An 18,064-nucleotide genomic window follows, 5' to 3' on the forward strand; every position below is an offset into this window, starting at 1 on the left:
TAGGTGTGCCTGCTTGAGCAGGAAGGTTGGACTAGATGATCTGTAGAGGTCCCTTCCAACCTTAAATATTCTGAAATATTCTGAAAATATCTGCCCAGAGGGAGGCAGAGCTATTTAATCTATTCATAACAGCAACTGCAAGAGACCAAGTTAGCTTAGCAAAGGAAAGGCAACGTGAGTCAGGTAAGAATGGAGCAACCACTTAGTGCAAGCAGACAGAGAGCTAGCATTTTCCCTCTCACAGAGGTGGATGCCTAGGGAAGGCAGAGGCTGTACCCAAGGCTCCTTCCTCCAACAGATTCCCATGCTCCAGCAGCTGGCACGTGCAGACTTCCTCGGAGAGACGCAGCACCCAGGCTGCAGCAAAAGGGCTGTTGAATATGGAACCAGGTAACAAATTGCCTAAGAACTGGTGCATGCAGACAGGATGCGGCCACAGCATTCCAACSGCAAGAGTGTTGGACCACGAGGAGACAAGCCGTGTTTCACAGCTGGCCTCAGAGATGGTGGCTCCCCTTGCACCMATGCCCACTTCCAGCCCGGCCTTCTTGCTCTGTGCGGGGCTTGTGACTCAGCCCGAACGTGGCCTGGGGACATTAATGCACCCCAGAGCTCATGGCACTTTCACAGCAGACGGTGCCTTTGGCTCCCGAAATTCCAGCTCACAGTGATTAGCAAGTTGCATTCTAAAATATGCAAGTAATTAATGCTAAACACTCGTGGTTATTGTGAGGTTGTAAGCAACTGCACCAAGTGCTGTTCATATCAGCGTAATTGACTACTTGAAGTATAAAGCTACAAACATTTGGATCTCTCAGTAGTCAGGAATTAATTGGTCTAAATTTAGAAAATACCTGTCTTATACAGAGCGTACATACAAACATGTCTAGCTTGTACCATTTAGACCTTGGTAAGAATACATATATACAGCACATGGGCAGCTTAGATAAAAACACCTGAAGTCTATGGATATGTTATATATGAAAATTCGAATTAATCACTAAGGAGTCTTCCTCCCCCCCCGCTTTTTTCTTCCTCCCTCTTTTCCCCCCAAACCAAAAACAATCATCTCACCAAAAATAACAATTTGGTATTTTTGGCTAGGTGTACTCTTCCTTGCATAAGGAAGAGATCAAATCTCCGTAAGTATACATTTTAGCTCATTCTTTTGGTATGGACAAAGAAGGGTATTTCAATAATGAGATCTTCCTACAAGTAAGATGCAAACCCTGATAAGCAGATATCCAAGGACAGGGAAAGGACAGAAACAATGTATTCGAAAATGTCCTAAATGTTGTTTGGCTTAGGTATCTTTTGAACATACAGTTATTGTTCACGAGAYCTTCCTCTCCATCTCACACAAAATTCTACAAGGCCGTGTCCTGTATTCTCTACCTCCCTTCTACATAAAAGCTTAGAAAATACTTACTCAAGTAAAAGTTGTTCACTGCACAATGAGCCAAAAACAGCAGTTAAGCCAGAATTTAAAATTGTAAAATTAATTTGCAATCTGAAATCAAATGTTCTGGCCTATTTAACCCCAGTTTAGATGACAGAATCCTGACTTGAAAGGACGATTCATTTTGCTACATTACTGTTGTAACTGATACGAAACACAGCAGTGATTTAATATATCAAGTTCATCATCAGTTACTGAAGAAAGTTTTCCTTGCTATGTCACTTCTAGTTGCCTTCTTACTGCCTCATCACTAGCAACAGAACAGATGCAATTAAAAATTTGAGTGACATTTCAAAAAGCATCATCAAACGACATATTGTCATTTCAAGTCACATTTTGTAAGGCTTATCAATTAAAGAAAATTGCAGCTTTAGACAGTTGTAAATGAACTGCAGGCATACATTATTTAGCATGCCTTATTAAAAATATCACTGAAACAGTTCTTTATTTTATACTTTATTAAATAGCATTTGTGCAATCTTTTGTGAGGCCATTTGTGAAGAAGTACATAATTGTACCTCATTTAATGAAATGTTTCAACACAGAGAACACATCTATAAAATAATCATGAATGATTGCTTCCATACATATTTGCTTTGGGTGTTTTAGAAATGGTTAAAATAAAAGTTCAATTAATTCTTTGACACAAGATTTTARAATTACCATTTTAAAATACCTTCCTGATGTAAATCTAAAAACAAGCCTTTATCTATCACTGCCAAGTTTAAAAATAAGTCTTAGGATGTCAGTGCCAACTGTCAAGCTGCTAAACTGCCAGATTCATAAAAACCAAAAACATCAGTAAGTGCTACAATGATGTAGCATTACACAGCCATCAGACGAGTCATTCATCTAATCTAACTCCAATTGGCAGCTTGCTCTTTAACCATCAAAATATTCAGTTCTGCTCACTAAACTCTTATTATTTTTTAGTATTACACAGCTTTTCTTTTGCACAGGCACAAGCTAAATCTATGCCTCTTTTCCATGTTTAAATAAATAGAAACTTGTGAAGACCACTTCAATCCAGATGTACTGTAGACGAGTGGTCTAATCAGTTTGTCTCCCTTTCTCAATTGCTGCTGTTGCTGTTGATCAAYTTCACATAAATTAAATATTCATTAGACTGCACATCTAAGAAATATTTTCTTACTCTATGCAGAGTTTTCAAATGACACTTCAAAATAATTTGGATTAATCTCTACACAGAATAGCATTCTTTTTTGCTAAAATTCTGGTTAAAATTACTGTGGTAGGAAAATAGAGTCTTTCCCACGCAAACTAGTAAGTCAGATTTCTTCCTACAATTTAATAGAATGAACGCAACAGAAATACAGGTATAGCTGTAAACCATTTAGTTGCCAGTGGGCAAAAATGCATCTGTTTTTTGGAGTATTTTAACTTTTACACTTTATTGATCTCTATGTAAGCAGTATCCAGTGGGGATCTGTTGCAGTTATTGACTCTGACTGCAGTGGATTCAATCTGGTAGCTTCTCTTGCCCAGAAAAAGGTTCATTTTTCCCTTTACAAACATGGGGCATAATTTAGCAGACCTTTAGAGTGTCTCTTTTTATCAGTCTGTTGCCCAACAGGGATTGCCCCTCTATCTTCCATACACTCTGAAAAAGAAATCAGATCCAATATCCTAACTTAAAAGTTGCTTCCAGATTGAACAAGTTTTTTGCTAATTTGACAGAAAATTTATTAATTGCTAGAATGTGCTTGAGCAAACACAGACTCAAAATCTCTATTCTGCTGCCCTTCCTTTGCAAAAATTTAGATTTAAGAGAGGCTGATGAGGAAGAAGCAAGATCAAGAAATTTGAAAACTAATCAACAATTTCATACTCTGTCTCCCACAAAAATAAAAGATTAATCTTTCAGATATCTTCCTAAGAGTCTCTCTTCTCTTCCAATTAAGTATCCTTAGCAGTTTTCATGATTAGATAATGATTCACTTGAGAATATGATTTTATTTTAATGCTGATAATGATCCCTTAAAATAACAGTCTATGACAAATAGTAAAGCTCTAATTACTAAGCAAAAAGGGGAAAAGGATAAATTCTTCAAGGGCAAATTAATTATTTTTCCAGGTTTCACACGTATTCCTTTAATAATTAGAAAAGTTAATGCAGTTATTCCAAAAAGTACACGTGCAGTCATCTTTACACTTTTTTGCCTGCCTATTTGACATTTTTCTTTCTTTTTTATCAAATCATTTTATTTCTTTGATGTTAACTTTATGCCAGTACCTAGCGGTCAGCCTGAAGTCCTCTTTGACTTCACAATACTATTTCGAATGCCCGTATGCCTTTGTTATATCTTCATTATACTGTTTATCTCATTTTTTTACTTGCTCTTCTAGCTTTCCAGACACCTTGTTGAAGTTCCAGTCAGTACTTTTGACTTGGCCTTTTTCAAGTTTTGCCTAGCTCCTTCATAGCAAGTGATAAATGCTAGCACAAAAGAATACCCATGCATACAAACACACACACACACATATGTGCATATGCATATGAAAGAACACTCCTAGCAGCACCCTTTTTCTGGTGTCATCTCGTCACTCCTATACTATTCTATAAGAAATTATCCAGTGTAGATTTCACCAGTATATGTTATTCTGAAAATTAGCGAGATTGCTAAAAAGAATTGCAATTTTCTTTTAAAAATAAAAAAAAATCAGAATATATTTTCTCTCTATCAAAATCTACAGCTAGAGATGACAGATAATTTTATCTTTCCTTCTTTTGTCAGAAAACAGTTTGGGGAAAGAGCAATAAAAGCATTGTGGAAAGATGTTAATTTCTGTTGAGGTCATCACTGGCTGATTCTCGATTCAGTGAAAAATTTATGGTTAAAAACAGGAACCTTACTGGACACAGTTGTGCAGTTTTGACCTGCAGATGCTGGTTCAAGCTGTCCAGCTCAGATCAAACTTGGAATAAACATTCCTACCTTCATCCTATTMTAAGTGAAGTTTACTGCCTACCATGGTATTAGCTAGACAACGTGTTTTATAAAATACTTATAATATGGATGAATGATGGGATCAGCATATCTTTTTTTTTYCTCCTCCTTAAACTTATAATATCATACTTGTCTCAACGTCAGAGTAAAAATTACAATGACCTTAGAGAATTACTTGTTACTTTAAAAGTACAGATAKCACCAAAAACATCTAACGGAGTAGAAGTTTAGAAACATTAGCTCCAAATCTCTGTATTCAGTTTATCTTACTCTATAATGAGTCACTTTGATCTACAAACTGTTCTTCCTTTCTCCCTTCATCTCTTCTAAGGATTTCTTTTTGATTGCATATTCTTCCCAGCAGTGTTTCTCCAATAACAGTTAGCCCAATAATCATTTTCTGAGCCTTTTGAGCTTTTCTGATATGTGATCTTCTCCAATGGTTTGTTCTGTATTTATTTTTGATTTTCCCTCCAATAACTGCCTGTCTTTTTAGCGGTAATATATTACATGTTCTTCTCACAGCTATTTTCAGCATGAGAAAAAGCCTACAACTATAATATCACTAACTCAATTTGTATTCCTAATGCGAGCTTCATAAAAATCTAGGCTCATGCAACTATAATCAACTAGGGATTCTCAAAATTACTGAGAATTGAGAACCTAATTATACAAAGCTCTTTTTAGAAGTAGTCACATATCATAAATCAGCTATTGGTAGAGTTACTACAGAGAATGAAATTACAATTCAAAATGTTTCAGACTCGTACTGCACAGGATTTCAACTTAAAGAGGAAAGGAAGCTAATGCTCTGGGTGACATTACTACTGCAGCAAGGTGGGGGAAAGACTTCTTCACAAGACAAAAAAATCAGTAGAGGTATAAAATTTAGAGGAGACTTAGCTATAAAATTTGGTGTACCAGCTATGACGCCCTGTGTTTTTCAGCAACCCATTGTAACTTTCTTGATTAAGTTGTAATAGAAGGAGAAATATTCACAGTCAACGTAACTATGTACAAAGGAGTTATTTTTTTTAAATAACTACTACTCCTTTTCTGAATTTGCCTTTCACCCTTTCTTGATGTTTTCTATCATTTTTATCTCAAATTCACCATTAAAAAAGTTGTCTAGGTTTCTTTTTTTTTTTCCACTGCTATATTTTCCAAAAAATAGTCAGCCCCAAAATCCTCTAACAAGAGGATAACAAGGAGCCCCAATAACAAGGATACCATCTACAAACAAAACAGTAATAAAAGGTGCTTTCATGGCAAATACTTGAAGAAACCAGGTGCATAGTATTTCTGGTTTGAAAAAATTAGTATATAAAAAGGGCTACCCCATAGAAAATATTCCAGAATAATAATAAAATGAGACAAAATAAGAAATGCTTAAAATCCATAATCAGTCAACTGTCTTAGGTTGCAACGTCTTATCTGTACACACGTACACGTGCCATCACATTTCCTACTTTACAGCAGGGAACACTGCCAGAATGAGTAGTATCTGTGCAAATAGAATGAATATTTACTAGACACTGAGAGTTATTAAAAAAAGAAAGGAGAAAAAAAACTCTTCTTCAACTGACTCTCATCCTCAAAGGAACTGTGAAGTTACAACATGTATGTTTTTCTGAAAACTGTTTACTAACTCTTATTAGAAGGACAAAGAAAATCTAAGATCACACAACAGAAAGGTTAGAAAAATGGTGTTTTTTTCTTCCTGTTTTCAAAGCAGTCATTAAAGAAATCTCCAAAGTATACTGCTTGAAAACAAGTACAAGCAACAGACATGACCCAAATCTTCATTGTTTTTGTTGTTATTGACTGCTGTGGGATTTTTTGAGCATATACATTTATAAAATACTTCTTTACTCCGAGGAATTGTATGGTAAGACCTTTCAGTCACAAGAAAACTTAATGAATTATTACAGAACACAATTACTATCGTTCCTTGCTCTTCCACATGGGCACCGATAATATCAACACAGGAGAATCTGAGCAGGCAAGGGTGAATGCCAGGCTCCAGGCTTGGAGTGAAGGGCATAGCCCTGGAAGGGTTCTCCTTAAAGCAGCTGTGGCAGAATCCTGCAGACAAGCTCCTGATGAAGCAGCTGGTGTTGGGCAGCAGATCTTTACCTGGTCACAGGGCCTTTAAGAAATAAGGACTGCAGGGGAGACAAGCGATCTGCCTGATTAAACAGGATAAGAATATTTCTGCCAACAGGTTTGCTAACCTAGCAAGGAGGGCTTTAAATTTGTCAGGGATGGAGCCTGAAGCCTACAGTTACACTGGAGAACTGCACAGGGAAAGACAAGTAGGATGTGGTAATGAAACTGTTTCTCTCACTCTCCCTGGGAAAATACCACGACTTTGGCAAGCCAGTTTAAGTGACTGTATACACAGACATGCAGCTTTGGAAGCCAGCTACAGGAGCTAGAATTTGGCCTGAAGTCAAAGATCTGTGGTGTCATTGGGATCAGGTTGTGCAAAGGGGTAATGAAATCTCCATTCTTGGAGATATTTGAAACTCAGCAGGACAAGGTCCTGGGCAACCTGTTTTAAGTCTAGCAGATCCTGCTTGAGCAAGGGGTTGGACCAGATTAATTCCAGAGGTCACTCTTCTGACCTATCAATTAAGTGTGATAGATAAACTAGGCCTAAAAGCAAGGAACCATTCAAAGAAATTATAGTAAATGGCAGCCCAGGCTGAAGCAGTCAGGAGTTGACTATCTTGAGGGACATGATGAAGGCAATTAATAGAATAAATTCCCTGGATTTTGAGAAAGGAGATTTCAATTTGTTTCATAAGTGTAAGACATGATCTCATGGGATGACAAGGCGCTTGAAAGGAAAGAAGCCCCAAAGAGCTTATTTATCTTCAAGGGCAACTTCCTTTCCATTCCTTGAGTTGGCAACAGAGAAAGCTGCTGTGGCTGAACAGGGAATTCCTGACTCAGAAGAAAAAAAAAAAAGGAAAAAAAAAAAAAAAAAAAAGAAAAAGGAGGCACATCCTCCAAAAGGAATATAAAAATATCACCCATGGGTAGAACTAGAAACCTCAAAGTGCAGATGAAATAACACTGGTGAGGAACACGAAGATGTGAAGCACAACAAGAATAGTTTCTGTAGGGACAACAAGAACAAAAAGAAAATAAAGGAAATGGTGGCCTTCTGATCTGTGTGGTAGTTTGTCATAAGGTGCACGGTGGTAAAGCTTTGTGTAGAAATATAGTACCCACAGCAGGGAAGGATCAGTTCAGACACTTCATACCTAAACTGGACATGTACAAGCTCACGGCACACAGTGGCATGAAACTAAGGGTAACCAGTGTGCCTCAGTGTGAGACTTCTCTAACCTTTTTGGATGACAGTGACAATGACAGGCAATTCCCAATTACTAGAAAATGGCTAAAATATCATTTCTCAATTTCAAAAAAAAAGATAAAAATAAGGATTCTGACTACAGTAGAATATCAGGTGTCCCTCAGACCTCTCAAAAATTATGGATAAAGTCTTTATTAAAGTCATTTCCAAGCATATGAAGGAGAAGATATTACTAGCAACAGCCAGCATGCATCTTCCAAGAGCATGTCATTTTAGGCCAAGCTCATTGTCATCTTTGATGAAAGGACACACTGTTGGATTTAGCTTAACATTAATGAGATTTTCTACACAGTTTGTCATTACATCCTTCTAGCCAAATTTAGGGGAAAGGGACTGAATGAACTGACTCAAATGCAAGTAAAAAACTGGGTGGATCATCAAGTTCAAAGTACTGGGGGTCAGTGAATCAAAGTCAAATTAGTGGTCAGTTACTGGGTGATTCCCAGTGATTCATAATGGGACAGAAACACGTTCATCAAGAATCTGTAATAGAGCACTGAACACATCTTTGAAAGGTGCATACGGCTCCCTGAAGGGCAGGAATGCCATTCAAACAGAACTTGGTGAAATGGATGAATGAGCAGACAGGAACATTGCCCAAGTTCAGAACAGGAATTGGAATTTCTGTCCTCAGAGTTCTGAAAATCTCAGACGGACAAAAAAACTGCGTAACCTGATCTAACTTTGAAGTTGTGTCTGCTTTGAGGGGACAAGAGTTTGTGGATGGTGGTTAGATGGCACCCAGTGGTTCTTTCTGGCTTTTTCTCCCCTCCCCCCCCTCCCCCCATCTATAGCTTCTATAGATATCTATAGAAGCTTCTATAGCTCAAGAATTGATACTACTCCTGCCCCCAAATGTTAGGAACATAAGATTGCAAAGCATTCGCCAAAACATGTCATACAAGTGCCACAGTGTCTCCAAATGTAATTAAGAAAGGGGGAATAAAACAGTAAACAAAATCTGGGAATTCTCAATAATCACTGCTTCTCAGTTGTGACTGCAATATTAAATGGTATAAATCTTTAGAAAGTGCATTGGACTAACCCCTTCCTCTCCAATTAATTTTCCTGGATGAAGGGCTGGAGTCCTGGATGAAGGGCTGGAGTGCTCCCTCAGCAAGTTTGCCGACGATACCAAACTGGGTGGAGTAGCTGATAGCCCTGAGGGCTGTGCTGCCATCCAGAGGGACCTGGACAGACTGGAGGACTGGGCGGCGAGAAACCTCATGAGGTTCAACAGGGGCAAGTGCAAGGTCCTGCACTTGGGGAGGAATAACCCTGGACACCAGTACAGATTAGGGGTGGACCTGCTGGAGAGCAGCCCCGCAGACAGGGACCTGGGTGTCATGGTGGACGACAAGTTGACCATGAGGCAGCAGTGTGCCCTGGTGGCCAAGAAGGCCAACGGGATCCTGGGGTGCATTAAGAAAAGCATCTCCAGCAGGTCGAGGGAAGTGATCATCCCCCTCTACTCAGCCCTGGTGAGGCCACATCTGGAGTACTGTGTCCAGTTCTGGGCTCCCCAGTACAAGAGGGATGTGGAGCTGCTGGAGAGAGTCCAGCGCAGGGCTACCAGGATGATCAGAGGCCTGGAACATCTRCCMTRTGARCAAAGGCTGAGAGAGCTGGGYCTGTTCAGCCTGGRGAAGAGRAGGCTGAGGGGGGACCTGATCAGCGTGTATAAATACCTCAAGGGAGGCAGTGAGGAGGAGGGGGCGGCCTCTTTTCAGTGGTGGGCAGGGATAGGACTAGAGGAAATGGCTTCAAACTGAAGCATCGGAAGTTCCACAGGAACTTAAGGAAGCATTTCTTCACTGTGAAGGTGACAAAGCACTGAAACAGGCTGCCCAGAGAGGTTGTGGAGTCTCCTTCTTTGGAGATCTTTAAAACCCGCTTGGATGCAGCCCTGTGCCACGTGCTCTAGGTGACCCTGCGTGAGCAGGGGGGTTGGACTCGATGACCTCTGAGGTCCCTTCCAACCTTCGGCATTCTATGATTCTATGAACCTATTTATTTTAATATTGCTTAACATCTTAAGGAAGTTGCATTCATTTACCTCTGCAAAAAGGAACTGGGAAATCCCATGATGCACCATTTCCAGGACTCACGATACACGTCAACATGGCATGGCCTTCCAGGATGTAACCAGAGACACAGCTGTAGCGGATTTTATCTCCGATGTTGAATCTTGTTCCGTGAAGAACTCCTTTAGGAATTTCTCCTGGGTTGCCACAAGTGTGACTAGGTAATACTGTTGAAAGAAAGAAGGAAAGAGGTACATTTGAATTCTGCAGACAGAAGCAATAGATACTTGTGAAACAACTGTCTTCAAGTAATTTTTAAGTGTTTTTAACATTACTCTTTGGAACAGCATGCAAAGAAGGTCAAATTATATCATGGAATATACTTCTACAAAAGGTTCAGTTTATAACAGGCATCACTTTCAAAGCTAACTTTAATCTCAGTTCGTAATTTMATATCTCTTCAATAAAGTTCTTTACAGATCTGCTTTCAAATGACAAAATAGCTTAAAAATTCTATTTCTCCCACACCTTGCAGAGAGAGGCATTTCTATTTAATTCTATTTTTGAAAAAAAAAAATCCAAGAATATTCTTAAATCATTATGGAGCTAGGCAGCTCTACTGACTTCCAGTCAGAGGACCTTATTTGTAATTTTCATTTTAACTGCTAGAATAACAATTTGGAAGAATTTTGTAGTTAATTACTTTCTAAAAATAAATTAAAGTTTAATATATATTAAAAACCCACACAATTGCTTTTCTGCTTAATTTCATCTATTAGAAGAGGAAGAATTAAATCAATCTTTCTTAATATGGTTCTAGGAAGCAGCAGAAAACAGAAAAATGAATATGTCCATTCATATTAACCCAATAGCACTGCTTAATCTGTTTATTTTTCCAGGAAGATAAAACTGTGTGTGTGTGTCTATGTGTGTGTATGAATGAAAGGAATTGCTTTTGGTCTTCATCTCATTTGAAAATCATTAACCGTGTGTCTTTCACTGAAGGAAGCAAAGCAAAATTGTTTAATTTCCTGTAGTGCATAAAAAATACAGGTAGAAAACTGAAGTATGTCATGAACAAATGATGTACCACAACACAAAACATAAAAGCATTCATCAAAGAATGAAAAGCTTGAAAAGATGTTTCATTTTGGGTACTCTGTGCTTTCATGGACAGATTGTTTCCCCCCCATTTTTCTCCATGACTCCACCCATCTGCAAAACACACAATAGCTACACAAGTCTCACCCACCTATATGTTGGGAGGATTAATTATTCAACAGATGCACATCCTCAGAGAGTTGTAAAGCAATATATCAATATATCAATGCTAATTAAGTTCCACTTTACCATGTAAGTCCAATTATTGAAAGCACACCCACAATTAATCTCTAAAACAGTTAGTCACACTGGCATTTCAGTTATCATGATTACTCTTACGTTAAAACACAAATTACGTAGCCATATCCCAAATAGATTCAAGACTAAAAGCTTTACAGAAACATTAAAAAATAAAGAAAAAAAAAGAACAGTTTTTTTATGCTGCTTTCTCTACCAGAAGAAATCTCAACATCTTCTACCAATGTTAACTACGTAACAAAGGCTGCCTACCATCCTGATAAAAACAGTGAATGTTGTACCTGTGCTACACACTGGAGAACTAAGAGTTCTGTGAATTATAGGAGCTACTTCAAGCGTTTTTTTTCAGTGAATAACTAGCAAACTAGAAACAAGCAACATGACACCCAATTTCCTTTGTGCTGTTTCAATTGCCAAGATAAAGGAGGATAAATGCTTTGTTTCAAGGATGAAGCCTCGGCTTCTAGAGAAACAGTTAGTATAGTTCAATTTCATATGCATTAATTTCATCAAATATGAGATTTATTTAAAAGAYTCATCTATATTGAAAATACAGTGAATGTTTTGTGTATGCTAGAATGTATAAAATATTTTAAAATAAAGGAAGTGATTTAGACACTGGATGAATTGAAATAAAATATAAACTTGGAAAAGTTGGTATCAATGATGCATTACATATTTTTACAGTACTATTAGTATTAAAACGCTAGCACTTTGTTTACAATTTTTTTCCTTTTTGTTGCTCTAGTCATGATAGGTTAATGATATAAAGCACTACTTCTAATACACATAAAGCCTGCAGAACAAGCCAGACAAGTCAAAAAATATCAGGTGGCTTGGCCACAGAGTGTTTGTGTCTGAAAACAAGAGCCTCTCTTCTATACTTTTTCAAATTGAACATTTTTGCAAAGCACTATTATATAGAGTTGCTTCACCATTATATCTGTTTATCCAGAACTATATGGACAGAATCATAGAATCATTATTATCTTGAAGGTCTTTACCAACCATAGAGTCCAATTGTAAATATCCTGTCTGCTAAACCATGTTCTTAAGCACCTCATGTATGTGTTCCTTCAAAACTGCWAGGGATTGTGACTCCACCACTTCCCTRGACAGTCTGTTCCAACACTTCACACCACTCTTTCTGTCACAAAAATTTTCCTGATATCTAACCTGACCTTCCCTCAGTGCAATTTGAGGCCATTTCCTCTTGTCCTATTTTTGTAGTTATTCTGAAGAAGAGATCAACCCCTGCCTCACTACAACCTCCTTTCAGGTGGTTGTAGGGAATTATAAGGTCTCCCCTGAGGCTCCTCCAGACTAAATGACCCCAGCATCTTATGTTCCTCATAAGATCTGTGCTGCACCCCCTTCACCAGCATCATTGCCCTTCTCTGGACATGATGCAGCTCCTCAGCAGCAAAGCTATTAAAGAGCACCAGACCTAACACTGACCCCYGGAAACATCACTCATAACTGTTTGCCAGCTGGATTTAACTCCACTCACCACTACTCTCTGGGCCCAGAGATCTCAGCAATGCCCTTTCTAAGCCATGAGCTGCCAACTTCTCCAGCAGAATGCAGGAGAAGATTGTGTCAAATGCTTTACTGATGTCTGTGTAGACCATATCTATAGCCTTTTCCTCATTCACTAGGTAAGTCACTTGGTGACAGAAGGAGGTCAGGTCAGTCAGGCTGGACTTGTCATCCATGAACCTGTGCTGGTTGGGCCTGATCCTGGGATTGTTGCACACATGTTGTGTGAYTGCCTTCACGATCATCTGCTCCAAAACCTTCCCCGATACCAAGGTCAGGCTGACAGGCCAGTAGTTCCCCAGATTCTCTATCTAATCCTTCTTGTAGATCTTTGAATTTTGAAGATTCCCGTAGATCTAGAATGGCAGTCTTAAGGCATGGATTTGACTACACTGCCCAACACAACATCCTACATGAACTTGGCCTGCACCCTCATTTGCCTGTCCCTCAAGTACCAGGGCCTCATACCTATTGCATATGGTCACCTGGTGAGGCAAAGTGGGAAGTGAGGGGATCTTCCTGCCACCACAAGCAGGGATCTATTTCCATTCTTCCTTGTTTCTTAATTCTGCCCTCTCRGCCTTATGACAAGAACATAAGGAAWCCTCAGATGGATTAGGATGACTCCCCTAGTACACTTCCTAAGATGACTGTAGGGCCTTACTCCACCAATTTCTCTCTTTTTTTCCACAGTCTCTGATGCTCCTTAGCCCTTCTACCGCTTCCTTCAGGGCTGCCACGAGGTTAAGCCGTTCCTCCAGCGGGTCACACCTCCTGCAGCCGTTGCCTCTGCTCCCCCGCCCGGTCACATTGAGCTCAGACACTCCGCGCAGCGGGAGAACGGGACTGCAGCACGCGCACATGGCGGCTCGGTCCGAGTCCCTACAAGCCACACAGCCTCGAGCACACGGCAGCAGCCCCCAGATTTATCGGCCAGGCGGTTGGGCCGCCCTCCTGCTGGCGCCACCCACGCTGCCTCAGAGCCGCCGCTGGGCAGCGCCTCCCTGCGCCTCCCCGCCCTGCTGCTTCGGCCGCCGTTTGGCTCGGCTCGGCTCGGTTCGGCTCGCCTCTGCCAGGCGGCCCGGCGCGAGCCGCCGCTCCGGCGCCCTTCCCTTCCAGATCGGGGCTGAGAAGGCGGTTGCAGGGGAGGGGGGGAGGTTAAATTGCCACCTTCCCCGCTGGTCCCGCCCACGCGACGGGGCTGCGGATAATCCCAAACTTTTTTTTTTTTTTTTTTTTTTTTTTTTTTTTTTTTTTTTGTGAGGGGGCGTGCTATCTGCAAAAATATGTTACTGAAATATAATATGAACTCTTGCAATCTGCATACCCAGCTAGAAAGTATCAAAGCAAATCCATATCTCCCATATATATGACAACTGGCCCTGGGTAACACATGTTGAAGTCATACTGCAGCAGAACACTCTTCTAAATTGTGTAAGGAAGCTCTCCTGCAATATAACTTTTTTTTTTTTTTTTTCCCCTCATTTTTCTTACCACTACGTCTGTCAAGTCTGAAGAAATAATGGGACTCAGCATCCTGAGGYTGGCACACATTTTGCCACAACCTCCTAAAAAAAAACAGTAAAGGATGAGTGATCTGAGAATGACAGCCATGCTCAATAATGTATGCAATAGTTCCCAGGATAACATTGCTTGTCAAGATCAAGCATTGGATTACATTATTAATGTGCTTTTCTGAAAATTTCAGGAATGTACATTAAGGTAGCTGAATAATTTCATTTGCACAGACTTTACTCTTCCTGTTTCTGGAAGTGAGATCAATTACACTTTGAAGGTTCATAATAGTATAATAGTAACCACTGCAGTTGACCCTTTAGATTATGAGAGTTTAAGTTAACCAAAACTGTCATATGCAGAGGTCACATATGTCCCTGAAAGTACAATTTCAGTGCAGTTGCAGTTTTCATTAAAAAAAAAAAAAAAAAAAAAAAAAAAAAAAAAAAAAAAAAAAGAATTTTTCTGCCCTGGTCCTGAACTCTACTTTCAATAGAATTGAGAGTCTGCAGTAACTCCCTGCGGGAGGAAGCTGGTAGAATCACTAGTATTGTGGTATCTTTTGCTATCAAAATGCTTGGTTCACAAAATAATGTGATGTCCACTACAGTCAGTTAAATAAAGCTGAACTGAAGCATTTGAAGGTAAAGGATTTGTAAGGTGACCTAACCTATTACAGTTTTCTCACAGGGTTCTTTACATTTTTCTCAAGGACTCGCCAGGCTAAGGAAAAAAAAAAGTGTTCTGAAAAGAATATGATTAGACTTAGTGTTTTAAAAGAAATATTATGTACAAAAAGGATGGCTGAACTATATTCACCTCCTAAGATTTCTGACTTAAGAGTCTATCTTCATGGTTATAATAGACATAAGAACCTGTGTGGACTTCATTTTCTAGCACAATTCAATCTGCTGTGCTGTGCTATAAGATTCTGTAAGTTTTTTTTCATGAAACTAAATATATCAGACTGGCCTTTCTCATGTAATGTGCATTGCATGCAGATAATGGAAAGGCAGAAAATGGCGAAGCGTTGCCAACAACTCAAGGAAGGTGATTCTCCACCTCTACTCCACGTTGGTGAGGTCATGTTTGGAGCACATGAATCTAGTGCTGGGCTCCTCAGCATGAGATATGGACCTTATGGCGCACAAAGGTGGTGATGATGAAGGGACAGGAGCATCTGTCGTATGAGGAAAGCCTGAGAGTGTTGGGGCTGTTCAGCCTGGAGATGGGAAGGCTCCAGGGGAATCTGATCAAAGTGCAAAGAAGATGGAGCCAGTCAGGCGCTCCTTAGTGATGCTGACTGACAGGATGGGAGAGGCAATGGACAGAAACTGAAACACTGCAAATTCCACTTGAGCACAAGAAAACACGTCTTCAAAGTGAGGGGGACTGAACACTGGAATAGGTTGTGTGGGGAGGTTGTGGAGTCTCCCTTCACACGTGGACAGTTCTTTTCATTTTGCTGGATCCATATTGTATCCATGTATATATTACATGGATACATATGCTGGTCACATATTCTCTGTAGCTGAGAAAGAAACCTAAGATCAGACAGATGGTTGTGGTCAATGCTTGTAATTCAAAGTATAAATGGTAGCTTTCACTGAACTGAACTGAATAAGCTGTTGAAGGACTGTTTTATTCCCACTGAATTTTCTTACTAAGCTCATTACACTAGTTTGCAAATGTTTTCAAAGTAATAGAAATGCTATTGCTTGTTGCAAAATGTGTGCACATTTTCTCCATGTTTACTTCAAACCCCTCATGACAGTTGTATAGAATATAATGTCCTGTTTTGTTAAGATGTTGTTTTTCTGTATTGCTATGTGCCTTGATTAAAAAAAAAAAAAAAGCATAAGTAACGAAGAAGCCAGAAAAGCCTTCAACATAGCAGTTCTGGAATTACAACATTGGGGTGAAGGTCAGAAGCACTGAGGAATAAGTCAGGGATATATATTGTAGAGCTGATGTCAGGATGTTGAGTAAGTGTGGAGAACACCCCATGTTTCCTTGGCCACATGGCTAAATAACTATGCTTTGATTTTATGCATAAATGAATGATATACACAGAACCTTACTTTCAGAGTCATAGAACAAGAAAATATATATATATTATAGAGGAGAAAAGGAATATATATATTATAGAGGATAAGCATAGGTATTAAGAAAACAAAGCAAAATATGCTTACAAAGAGGAGAGGAAAAAAAATAGATTTACCTAGACTTTCTTGCAAGAATTACACTAAAACAGAGGTTTCTATTCCAACTTAAAAAGCAGCCTCACTTGAAAAGGAACTGAAATTAATTTTAAGAACCTTTTAATCTATGAAACTAAAATTGCTGCACTAAACAACAGATGGACTTAAAAACATATGCTCAAGAATGCCCTTTAATAAACCTGTCCTGGAAATAATAGCGAGACCATTTCTACCTAGTAAAAGCCTACAAAATCAATATATTTGATTTTAAGGTCTTTTAAACATTTTTTGTCTTACTGCAATACAATGTTTTTCTCCCTTTTTAAAATAATTGAGTACTGAATCAATTGAAAAGTTTGCAATATTTCATTGCCAATTTATTAAACAACTTTTTTTTTTTCCTTTTTATTTCCAGAAGCTACATACAATGAACTGTCCACTGATCTACCACCTGGGTAGATCAAAGTAGCATAGAGTGTATGTCAGCTCATTCGTTATAAAAGTATATGTATAAAAGAATACGATGACAGAATTTGCACTCCTACCTTAGCTAAAGTCTTATTTATTCTCTAAACCAACAATGTTGATTTTTTTTTTCATGGACACGATTGGCTGCTGTTGCAAGAGTCTAAAAACCAAAACTAAAATGTTTTCAAATAGACACAATTATATAAATTGTAGCAACCTACAGAGAGAACTGATAGACTTCAGTGCAATTCAGTTTGATATGTCTTTAAAAATCCTGTATTACTATCTCTGAGCTTTAATTCACTCAATCACTAAGAGTTGGGTTGGAATGGATCTCTGCGGATGGTGTAGTGTAGCTACCTTGCTCAAGCACTGTCAGCGAGATCTAAAGCACATTGGCCATGACCATGTCCTATTGACTTCTGAGGATCTCTGAGAATGGAGACTTGACAACCTCCCTGTGCAACCTGCTCCAATGTTCAATCATCCTCACTCTGAASAGAATGACAGTAACTATACATCCATCATGTATAGTCGTGCTGAGGATTTTTGTGGGCAAACCCACAACAGTTGCCATTTATGGTGTGCAGTAGAACGAGAGAGGAGTAAGGGGAGGCTGCTGCAGCTAGGGCAATGACAGCTCTGATAATTTTAAGAGAATTGTATTATTGGTATCTGCTGAGGCAATAGCACTAGCAAAAAACTGTCATTTAGACAGATTTTAAGGCTACAAGAGTAATGGTGTTTTGAGTGTCTAATCTAAAAATACATTTTATTTCTTCTCAAAAATGAAAGTCTCATTTTTAATCTATATACTGTTCAGATAAATATAACAAAATGCTTCTATTTCCATGTCAAGGCAATATTTAAAAGGAAAATCTACGCCTTGATCAGCGTTCTGAATCTTGCAAATGTCTCTTGATACCTAAAATAATTATTTCAATTTACAAATAGCAAAATTGAGTGCTTAAGCTTGATAGGAGTCATGACATTCCACTGCAAGTTTTGACATGCCTACAAATTTATTTATTACATTTTATCTCATTCATGTCCTTAATCACACTTCCTTTTTAAACAAGAGGAATTGGTTGCTGAAAGATCAAAACAGGAACAAATATATATTTCAATTTTGTCAAATTACCTAT

At 38.9% G+C, this 18,064-nt stretch overlaps 1 protein-coding gene across 1 annotated transcript in view; it reads right to left on the reverse strand.

The window, feature by feature from the left end:
• Positions 1–13,598, reverse strand: part of CSMD1 (CUB and Sushi multiple domains 1) — a 471,181-nt gene extending 457,583 nt beyond the window's left edge. The window contains exons 1-2 of the mRNA XM_026033888.1: positions 13,400–13,598; positions 9,870–10,064 (exon numbers count right to left, since the gene is read on the reverse strand). Of these exons, the coding sequence (XP_025889673.1) occupies positions 9,870–10,064; positions 13,400–13,598 (394 nt within the window). The remainder of the gene's footprint in view (positions 1–9,869; positions 10,065–13,399) is intronic.
• Between the last annotated feature and the right edge of the window lie 4,466 nt (positions 13,599–18,064).

Source organism: Nothoprocta perdicaria, unplaced genomic scaffold (genome assembly GCF_003342845.1).
Source record: "Nothoprocta perdicaria isolate Ctin4 unplaced genomic scaffold, notPer1 scaffold_136, whole genome shotgun sequence".
NCBI classification, from domain to species: Eukaryota; Metazoa; Chordata; class Aves; order Tinamiformes; family Tinamidae; genus Nothoprocta; species Nothoprocta perdicaria.